Raw genomic sequence first — 11,193 nt, 5'->3', positions numbered from 1 at the left:
ATTTATTGAAAATGTTCACAATCATTTTGGCTGCAAACTACATTTTAGACAAGAAGATAATCTACTTCTTTCTTTTAAAAAAAAAAAAAAATCAATTCTAAGAACAGAGTCTGCTGAATTCAGAAGTTATTTTAGACACTAGTTAACAAATACTGTTGGATGTAACATCACAGCTTCTTTGTCACAACATAATTCACTGCGATGAAGGTTTTTTCCTCTCCTCACATTTAACACATTTCATTTCATTTGGTATTTAAACATTATGCTTTCATATTTTGTCCACTGGCTGCACCAACAGGCCCACATTTAAACAACAGGCAAGTTTAGCATGGATCCCGCCTGGTACCAAATGTTTGCTGGTGGTGCAATGACGTGGAGGATATTTTCTTGGCACTCTCTGGGCCTCTTGGTCCTGAGCACCATTTAAACTCCACAGACAACCTTTATGACTACAGCGTACCTGTCTTCTGATGGCTGTTTCAGCAGGATAACGTATGTCACAAAGCTCAAATCATTTCAGTTCTCTAATTTCTTGAACATGACCACAAGTTCACTGTACTCAAATAGCTTCCCCAGTCACCAGATCTCAGTCCGACAGAGAACCTTTGGCATGTGGTGAAACAGAAGAGTCACATCATGGACGTGCTGCCAACAAATCTGCAGCAACTGTGTTATGCTATCATATCAATATGCCCAAATCTCTGAGGAATGTTTCTAGTGATTTAATGAATCTATGCCACAAACAATTAAGGCAGTTCTGAAAGCAAAACAAAGTCCAACCCAATAACTACAAGGTTTCTGTCTATGAACAAATGATTAAAAATGAATGTTGTCCATGCAAAAGAAGTGTTGCATACTTGCAGTCCACTGCAGAGATGGTGAGGAGCCTGTGCTATTTTTATAACCCAGCATGTTCCCTCACCCTCTATTTTGGGCGCACGTTCTGAAAGCAGCAAGCCTTCAGCTTTCTTAAATACAGCTTCTTCAGCTGTAGCTCATTTCTGTAACTCCAGATTACCTCAGAAAAACATTTGAACAGCACCAGTGGTACCATGATTTCTTTTATGTCTGCACAGAAACCCAACATAAGCCATTTTAGTGATTGTTTTTTTAACATTCACAGAGACTGGAGTGCATCACACCAGTAATTTCATACTGTACTGGACTTTCCTTTAATGTCAAACTGGAGAAACCTTTTAACATTTCTTAAATAAGGAACGAGGGCTTGAGCATTCAAACTCTTATGGTATTCTTATCTGAATCCAGTTGAAGTATGCACATTTAATTTCTTTATCACAACAGACATAAAGATTATATTGTATAACAGTTTTGGTGACATACAGACTGCCTACATACATTTCATTTGGCATTTGTACATTATGCTTTCATACTTGGCTGCACCAACAGGCTGATTAAGCAACCTTTGTTTCGCTGCCTACATTTTACGCTCTAGAGTCAGATGTGGGATAACATCTTTATAATAGATATGTTTCTTCTCTTCGTCAGTGAACGCTGTCAGCATCTCATCCATCTCCTCCTGAGTGAACGGCTCACCTGATATGATATGGAGAAAAATCAAGTCACAAACGTGCTGATCTACCTGAGAAAAAACAGATGTTTGTTCCAATCTACACACAAACACCAAGCAATCTGAACACAAAATTATTTTACAATTGTGTACATCAAAACTGGTATAAATAATTCAACTTAACAAATTCAAACAATCCGTGCATATCAAGTGATCTGTACACACGCAATTAACATTGTGTAAGTAAAACTAAATGGAATGCCAATTATTTTTAAGCAAACATAGGAAGCCATGGACCAATCTATTGTATTTACTGTGAAGTACACACAAATTGTTGCCTACATTGATTCAGTTTTATTCATATAGCACCAAATTACAACAGCAGTCACCTAAAGGTGCTATATATTGTAATGCAGAGGCCCCAGAATGATATGCAGAAAACCCCAATTATCAAATAACCCCCTTTAAGCAAGGACTTGTTGACGGTGGGAAGGAAAAACTCCCTTTTAACAGGAAGAAAGCTCTGGCAGAACCTGACTCAAGGAGGGGACGACCAGTGGGAGGTTAAAAGAGAAAGACAGGATTAAAGAGAGGGGTGGAAGAGAGGCACGATCTGATATCCTCGTGTTGGTGTTGTTCCCAGATCAACATAGTAAATGTTGTTCCAGGATCAACATTGCAAGTGACCAATCAGAATGTTGTGACGTCATACTTTTGTGACTTCCAGAAAAACCGCCATAAAACAAAAAACTGTACTTAAGCTGCGTGAAACCGCCTCTGTCCGCCGATCAACGGACCCTGACCCTGACCCTTTAATAAACACTAAGCAGCATTGATATTGTCCTTGCAACATTGGAATTTCATAAATGCACAAATGGCTTGGTGCGCCAAAGAATAACGTCACAAGAATGTGATTGGTCACTTGCAATGTTGATCCTGGAACAACATTTACTATGCTGTTCCAGGAACAACACCAACACGACGATATCAGATCATCCGGAAGAGAGACAGAGTTTAATAATAACTAATGAGTCAATAGAGAGTGGTTGTATGCACATAGTGAGTGAAGCATTGCAGCGTAATTAAGGGGCACCTGGTCCAGCCCTAACTATAAGCTTTAGCAAAAAGGAAAGTTTTAAGCCTAATCTTAAAAGTAGAGAGGGTGTCTGTCTTCCAAATCCAAACTGGGAGCTGGTTCCACAGAAGATGTTCCTGAAGTCTGAAGGCTCTGCCTCTCATTCTACTATTAACATTATCACTTCAATAATTATCACATTTGTAAAGCTGATTTTTCGCTTGCAGATCACATCATTTCTCAGTAAGAAATCTCTATTGCTGTTGTCACTGTGTCATTGTAATCTACTTCTAATTGCACACAAAAACAAAACCCTCAGTTTTACCTTCCTTTGTCATGTAATTTGTCAGCTCCTCAGGCTCAAGGTATCCCCTCTTTTCTTTGTCTAGAACCTGCAAACAGAGTGTAAGTGCCTTTGTGTTTTAGCAAATATCACATGCCTATACTGCCAGACTAGCGTCCCTATGCAAAAAGTGGACAATATGAGGAACAAGGAAACAGCAGGAAATTTCACCTCAAAGGCCTGAAGCAGAAGCTCATCAGAGATGGGAGGGAACCTAACAGACAATAACACAGCAGTAATGAAATGATGACAAGCCAAATACTGCAAACAGTGAGTTTAATGTCCAAATCATTACATCAGTGATGTAGCACTGGCTGTTCTTTGCTTCTTTGTTTAAGAGTTTAAGGCTAACACTGGTCTGAATCTAAACTTCAGCAGCTTCAGGCACAGAAAAGCTCACGTGTAAAAGCAAGAGATATAAATTATTTAAACAAGGCTGACATGTAGTATTTCCTGAGTGGTGAACAAACCCGACCTGAAACACCACTGATCAAAAATAGAGTACTGAGGTTTACACAATGTTTACCAGACTGATCACAAAACTCTTAGTAATGAAATGCATTCATGTGTGCCTTCAGTATAAGAGAAAAATACATTGTATAATAGATAATTTGATTTAACTTAACTCCTATTTGCATCTCAGCCTTCTTCTCATACACAGAAATCAGAAATTTCTTTATACAATGATATAACTGAACTGTCTTACTTGTCCTCCAGTAGTACTTTAGTCATGGCTGGGAGGAATCTGTCCCAGTGGATATATCCTGAGCGCTCATCTTCCACCTGGTTGCACAGGAATAGGCTGTTGGGGTTTGCTTTGAATTTTCTAACAAAAACAATGCTTCTAATGTTACCCAGGATTTTATAACAGTCACATAATGGCACAGGAGATTCTGTAACATTACTGAAATGCACAATGTCAGAACCCTGTTTGCACACCCCATTACTGATCTTCCAAAATAGAACCAGACTACGGGAGGATGCTGTGCTGACCTCAGATGTGAACTTCTGTAGGTCTGCCTGAGTGGGAAAGAAACCTAGTGAATAGAAGATGGTGCCAATCTCCCTAGAAAACAATGACAAGAAGTGCATTAAAAGTATTTAAAAGGACAGTTTCAGTTAGTTTCACTAATTCCTGTGTGCTATGAACCATCTCACCGCAATGTCCTACGGCCCACTCAGCCAGTGGAAAGCCTTGAGACAAACCACAAACTTTATTTCTCACAGCCAGTGTCCAAATAACCCACTTCAACCAAACAATTTACCAGTGGAAACAGCTGCGTAATCTCAACTGCACAGCATTTTGTATGTCTTGAGACTGAGTCCCACATTTTCATTGCCTCTAATATTCAGAAGTCCACACTGCAGGATGGACACCTATGCTATATCTAACAGGGAAACTCACAAGTTATGTAGATCTCAGCAAATGTGATGGACATAAAACAAAGAAAAGGAAGTGTGGCTACAATAAAGACTGGAATCCTGGCTCCAGGAGTAGTCAGCTCTCAGAGATTGGGCCACTTGACTTTCAAGTTCATGTTATTTATGTAGAAATGAAGTTAGAAACGCAAATACTTGTTTTTGTCAAACTAAATGCCAAATCTCTAACCTAAATAATTCGTTTTTCCCTGGACAGACCAACAATTTTAGATTAGCAAAATGTCCTAAACTGTCCAAGTCCACGTTTAGTTTGTCAGACTGTATAAAAGATATACAGACTGTTTATATACAGACATCGACTTGGATCTGGTTACTTTAGCAGGGAGGACACATTGTGTGCAGTTTCCACTCTATTTAAAACCTCCAGTGAGAAATTCAAAAACTTACAGACAGGAAACCTACTGAGAGCAGATTTAAATAAACAGCTGTGTTTCGACCTTTCTGCATCTGCGTAAGTTAGTAAAAAAAAATACCTAGGAATTAAAGTTGCTGTGACCTCTAATAATGCTAATTAAAAATATTCTACTCTACCATTTAGTTTAATTTTACATAGAAATCACACACTTGGCTTAGAAAACACGCTGCACTGTCGCTGAAAAGAAAGGACATGCACATTTGTTTGCCAGATGTTTTCATCTGTGTGGCTGATTAGAGCTCCTCAGGTTGCACAAGGCTCTGGTGAGATTTTAAGGATATTTCTTACAGCAATTTATTGAAACATGTACATTCATAAGTGGAAATAAAGACACTGTGTAATTCTCTCTTGAAAGTCAGTGTTTAGTATGACCATTTTCATTCTTCAGCCTGAGTTCTCTGTGGCAAGCATTCTTGTAATTTTGTAATTCTGTAGTCTTCAGGAATAGTTCTCCAGGCAGACAGTGTTTCATTTTGTGTTTTTCTATCCAGGTATGCTGTTACTGCATCGGCTGTGTTTGGGGTTAGACTCGTTGATGAAAAATGGGACCTCTTACCAATCAGATGTTATTCCATGTTGAATCAAAATCTGTCAGTACTTTTCTTTATTCATAATTTCAGGAATTTTGCCACTGACTGAAATACAGCTGTACTTGCTTATGATTGCCACCGATGTTTGGCCCAGTTCTTTCAAAAACATCAAAAATATCTATGGCACTTCTGTTTTCAAAATAAAACTAAGATCCCTGTTTTTTTTGCTGATTCAACTAAAGAAATGGGAAAAAACATTATGTGTTTTTGCAACAGTCTGCTAATAAAAGGTGACCAGTAAATTTTAAAACAGGTTCTTTGCTGAATTGTTTTGAGTTTGCTGAGTTCTTTGGTGTTGACACAACACTGGTCTTGTCCCTTGAGGGAGTTGTCTTGTTTATGCTAAAGGCAAGTGTTACGTGGGGTGGCAAAAAAAGTGCAACACTGGAATAAAAATGAAAGAGCTATTGCTAAAAAATTAACAAACAACAACAAAATGCAAAGAATTGAGGGGTGGCTCAAGATTTTCTCACAAAACTGCATCTTGTGCACTTGCTAAAACGTTTAAGGTCCTTTGGATTTTCATAGTAATCAGCTTCATAGTACCTATTAAGTATCTTTACAGTAATAAAGTAAATGGCTTGTCTTGTTTTACCCACTTGATATCCACTGTGTTGTCAGACTTTGTGTCAAACGCTTGAAAAGCGCCTTTGAGCTTCTTGAGGACCTTGGTATTAAGCACGGTGGCCTCTGGCAGACAAAATTAAGAAAACATAGAGAAGCATTAGCTTAGCTGGCTTAGTTCTGGAGAAAATAATGACAATACTTTCATCAAAGATCAGCCACTATGACGGGTCACCACAGAGTTTCAGCTAGACTGAAACTTTCACTGTGGTCTCAATATTTTCAATTTGTAAACAAACTGAAAATGAAAGTTACTATTACCAACCTGCACTTTTGCTGTTCTCCGCCATGTTTGTCCGGTCGCCTTTCTGTTGCCCAGCAACCGTATGGCAGGGCACCTATTCAACGCCTCTGACGTTTGCCATCTTTTTGTCGCCAGAAACCCTTCATTGTCGAATTACACAGAGCTACTAATAACACAATATTAATTAGTTAATTTATTTTTTTCCGTCATGCTGAAGAAGTCGTTAAAAAAAAGCCTTCCAACAACGTGACCCCGTCAGAAGTTCCTGATATAATGAAGCCACGTAAATGTATTTTCATACTATAACGGTTTTTTCCCAAGGATTTTGTTACTATTCTACGAATTAATCTATAAGTATCACATTTAAACACAAGACAGACTGAAAACAAACAAAGAGAGCAGAGAAATACTTGTTTCTTATTTATTTTCTTCCGCCGTATAAATGCATAAAATGGTTTTTAAAAAATTAACAAAAAAAACACTTTTTTTTTTTTAAATTAACAAATAGTACACTCTTTCACACTAAAAACATTTCAAGTATGTAGATAATGATAGCATTTTACATTACTTTTCATTTTATTTCAATGGGGCCACCATAAAGATTATTTTCTTTCATACTCCTTGTCTAGTGAATTCAATATGTACTCATTTTTCTTGCTGATATAATATTAAGGAGAGCGAATTTTCATTTCAGCTGAACTAACTGTGAATCTGAAACATTAAAAAAAAACCAAGCTAAAAGTGCAGCAAGTCCACCATCCACATGTACGTGAATCCACAGTGCCTACTGACATCTGGGGAGGAGGAAACATCCATAAACTGGTGGTATAAAGCAAACAAATGCATAAAATAATCATGGCAGAAAATGGTAAATAAATGGTAAATAAATTCAATTAAAGTAATAACACATTTTCCAACTTAGAAAAAATGCATTAAAAGGTCTCTTTTAATCATGGCTTCAGTTTTATTGTTGCAACTAATATTACATTCTGCCTTTAACCCCTTAAAAGCTCTGGGAATCATTGAGCATCCCAATACAGTGGCAGGAATATTTTGACCAGAAAGACCTTTTGACCACCCATCTACATGTTTAACAGTCCAGTGAATTGTGCATTAGCAGAAACTCAGAACTCAGATCCAGAAGGGGACCATTTTTGGGGATGCTGATTAAGAAGCTCTCCCATACAGTACATAAGAGACTGAGGCCTAGATGACAGTGGTGTTTTCTCCAGTGTGTTTATGTGTGTGTGTTTTATATCTCTGGTTGGCCCTGATGTACAGGAATATTGTGGTCCTGCCCCAGATCTTCTATTGTGACTTCTGGGATTTGATGTCTCTCATATTCATCCATTTGCTTTATGGGTTCAACTTCCTTTCCTTGTACGTCCTCTTGAAGCTGAATCTCTTCATGAATCTGTTCCTTTCTCTGCTCCACTGCTCCGGCACTGTCCACGTTAGCAATAGCGTTTGATAGCTGTTCCTCCACTACTGCTTCCTGCTCCTGCTGAGGTGCATTGTTGTTGCTTGGGTCCTTTAAGGTAGAAAGTTATGATGAGGTGTTGTTTTTGCAGCCAAATATAATGAAAGTGTGAATAAAACGACATAAAGCTTTAACAGTATTAACAGTATTTCCAATACATTTGCAGTACCTGTGTGTGGGTGATTGAAGGGGAGAGCAGTTCAGATAGAGCCAGCAGACCATCCTGGTTTAGATCCTGAGTCTGTAGTAAGAAATCTACCATAGAAACCACCTGAAAGCAACATGCAAACATACACAAATATCGCCGACTGAATGAAAAAGGCCAACACCTTGTCAGTTCAAATACACACATACATAGAGTCGCTCCTGCTAACCTGCTCACTGGCCTCTGCTCCAGGTATATGATGGGAGTTAAAATCTGAGAGGAGCTTCATCATCTCCAAGCCATCTAAGAACCCACTGCGATCATAATCATAAAGGCCAAACAGGAAGAATACCTCTGGAACATAGCACAGCACAATTCACAATTATACGATCAAATAAAAAGACTTTATTAGATTCTGACTAATAAAGGCTACATTATTTGGCAATGGTGATCCTAGTCAGAACCCATCAGTATAATATCTACTGGTAAGAGGCACTGTTTACCTTGCTCCCAGGTGGTGATTTCTGGTCCTCCTTGTCCTCTATTCTTCAGGCTTGATTGAATGTAACTCTGTCTCAAACTGTAGTACACACAACACAAAGCACAGTTTATAAAAAATGTTACAAAGCAGATTGGTAGTGCAACTGCCATGTGCTACAGACTCTTTCCACCCTTGTGCCATCTGGTAGAGGGTATAACACTCAAGCACCCTGTGCCAGACTCTTCAAGCTCCTAAACCCCACGCTCCCGTCTCCAAAAACTTGGACTTCACTATTTCAGTTCAGATGCACACAGACTTCTGCTCACAGAGCCTGTTTTAGCTCTTTAAATCATTTATAAGATGTTTAAAAGAAGTTAAAGATCCCCTTCAATCATGTTCAGTGATGTACAAAACATCTTGTGTCTCATGTTGTGAGAAGAGGTTAGAAGAGAAATCAATACTTCTATTAACTGCTTTAGATGGCAGCTGATCGCAGGTGACACAAGGTGAGATGCAGGGTACACCCTGGATATAAACAGACAGATAACCATAAACTTGCACAGTTAAAGGACTGACAGAGCATGAAGTCATTAAAAGGTGGGGAGCACCAAAAAAAAGAATAAGAAAAAGGAAATTAAGGAAATTAAACAATGAGTTTCCTGACATCACTGTACACACTTTTATTAAACTTCAATTCAGCTCCAGTTCTTTTTTATTGTTAATGACTGATGAAAAATTCTGCAATGTGATTTTTTTTCAATCAATAAGAATAAACTAATTAACCTAAAATTCATGTTGCTGGACTGTGGAAGGAATTTGGGGCCAAACATATGATTTTCTTGCTGTGAAACAACAGATGTAGCCACTGCGCTACCGTGTTGCTCGGCAATGTTATTATTGACACATATATATATTTTTTAAATATATTCACCTTGCTGGAAAGAATATGAAAAATTCATCCATAGAAGTCCAGTAGCACTGTTTTGTTAAATCAAGGCTTTGAGTCTTTATATTACACTGGTTTAAGCTTCTATTACTTTTAAAATGGTTGTGAAGTGAGAAACGTTCATTGGCACATGCCTTAAACTCATATTTTAGGTACATGTGCTGTGTACTTGTATATGTAATCTTAAGTAAAGCAGATGGCAGATGTGTACTTGTAAATGTTTTCCTATATTTGTAAATAGACTCTTGACAAATAGTGAACGTGTATTAAACTGGTTACACACGCTTAATATAATAATAGAAACTTCTTTACATTCTTAACACATAACACGTCGTAGCAGTGGTTCTACCTTTCATAATCTTACATGAACTAGATGGTAACAATGACAAAATTCAGGCCAAAGGTGTTTTCTTTAGAGCACAACTGAGGTGCCTTCAACACAGCTGCTTCAATCAAAATCTGTCACAGATCATCATCAGCTATGAGTCATGAGCTTTACATGAGACTTAAAAGGGTATTAAGGCAAGATCTGGTGGTAAGAACTGAGACTACTCTCGGGGCATCATTTGTTTTAACATCTTAAACTTCATGCACTCCATCACATACCATAAATGAAGCAATGTTGCAACAGTGAGAGGTTCTAAATGCTTGAATAATCCTTTTACAAATGTTGATTCAGCACAAAGGCCTGCTTTGAGCCAACATGTATTATTACAACATGTATTACATCTCACCATCTCACCCTCAACGTCGCAAAGACAAAGGAGTTGATAGTGGACTTCCGGAGGTGCAGAGAAGTACACACCCCCATCACCATCAACGGCGCTGCTGTGGAGAGAGTGAGCAGCTTCCGGTTCCTTGGTGTACACCTGGCTGAGGATCTTACGTGGTCAGTACACACAAACAAAACAGTGAAGAAGGCGCAGCAGCGCCTCTTCTTTCTCAGGAGACTGAAAAGATTCGGCATGAGCCCCCGCATCCTCAGGACCTTCTATCGCTGTGCCATTGAGAGCATCCTCACTGGATGCATCACCACCTGGTATGGCAACAGCACCGCCTACAACTGCAAAGCTCTCCAGCGAGTAGTGCGGTGCTCTGAACGGATAATTGGAGGTGAGCTTCCCTCCCTCCAAGACATCTACAGGAAGCGGTGCCTGAGGAAAGCGGGGAGGATCATCAAGGACTCCAGTCACCCCAGCCATAAACTGTTCAGACTGCTTCCATCAGGAAGGAGGTTCTGCAGCATCCGGTCCCGTACCAGCAGACTGAGAGACAGCTTCTTCCATCAGGCCATCAGACTGCTGAACACGTCATAGACACCTCAGCTTCACTACTGGAACTTCAACATTATGCACTCCACACTGTATATAAATGCCACTTGTTTTGCACATATTCAACTCTGTATATTTTATATATTTTATTATTATTATTATTATTATTATTTTATTTTATTTTTTTACTATTTAATTTGTAAAAATGTGTATACACACACACACACACACACACACACACGTAGGAAAATATTTAGTATACACATCCAGAAATGCATACACTATTATATATTGTACATATATTTATTAGTTTCAGGTTGGCCATTCTTGTATTTTGCTCGTTTGTGTTGTTGTGTTTGCACATCTCTGTTGCTTGTGGGGCTCGCACACAAGAATTTCACTCGCATGTGCTGTGCCAGTGTGCCTGCACATGTGATGTGACAATAAAAAGTGATTTGATTTGATTTGTGATTTGATTTATTAAGGGTGGTGTAAATTCCAACTGCTATTCCATACAGCTAACAAGCATTTATCTGGTCTTTCATGCAATACCCTTAAGATGAAAGTATGATAGCGTGTACACATTATCTTAATCTTACCAACAAATGGAA

At 38.6% G+C, this 11,193-nt stretch overlaps 1 protein-coding gene across 1 annotated transcript; it reads right to left on the bottom strand.

Moving 5' to 3' along the window:
- Nucleotides 1–42: 42 nt before the first annotated feature.
- Nucleotides 43–11,187, bottom strand: LOC308398886 (uncharacterized protein). Its single transcript, XM_080885754.1, has 12 exons — nt 10,046–11,187; nt 8,388–8,464; nt 8,114–8,238; nt 7,909–8,010; nt 7,515–7,790; nt 6,281–6,353; nt 5,991–6,081; nt 3,940–4,012; nt 3,653–3,729; nt 3,118–3,160; nt 2,929–2,995; nt 43–1,554 (listed from the first exon to the last, which is right to left on the bottom strand). Exons 1-12 carry the CDS (start codon nt 10,288–10,290, stop codon nt 1,436–1,438), a joined length of 1,368 nt encoding a protein of 455 aa, XP_080741880.1. The 5' UTR covers nt 10,291–11,187; the 3' UTR covers nt 43–1,435.
- Nucleotides 11,188–11,193: the final 6 nt, after the last annotated feature.

This window comes from Rhamphochromis sp. 'chilingali' (genome assembly GCF_963969265.1).
Source record: "Rhamphochromis sp. 'chilingali' genome assembly, chromosome: 6".
NCBI classification, from domain to species: Eukaryota; Metazoa; Chordata; class Actinopteri; order Cichliformes; family Cichlidae; genus Rhamphochromis; species Rhamphochromis sp. 'chilingali'.
This window is presented reverse-complemented; position numbering and strand designations above follow the sequence as displayed.

What these genes read in the sequence shown, in the direction of transcription:
- LOC308398886 (XM_080885754.1), bottom strand. Translation starts at nt 10,290, where the DNA reads ATGCGGGGGCTCATGCCGAATCTTTTCAGTCTCCTGAGAAAGAAGAGG. An exon ending in ATCAGGGCCAACCAGAGATA is followed by an intron (nt 6,354 to 7,514) that starts TAAAACACACAC and finishes GGCGTTGAATAG; the next exon opens with GTGCCCTGCCATACGGTTGC. An exon ending in AAATTACATGACAAAGGAAG is followed by an intron (nt 1,555 to 2,928) that starts GTAAAACTGAGG and finishes ATATCATATCAG; the next exon opens with GTGAGCCGTTCACTCAGGAG.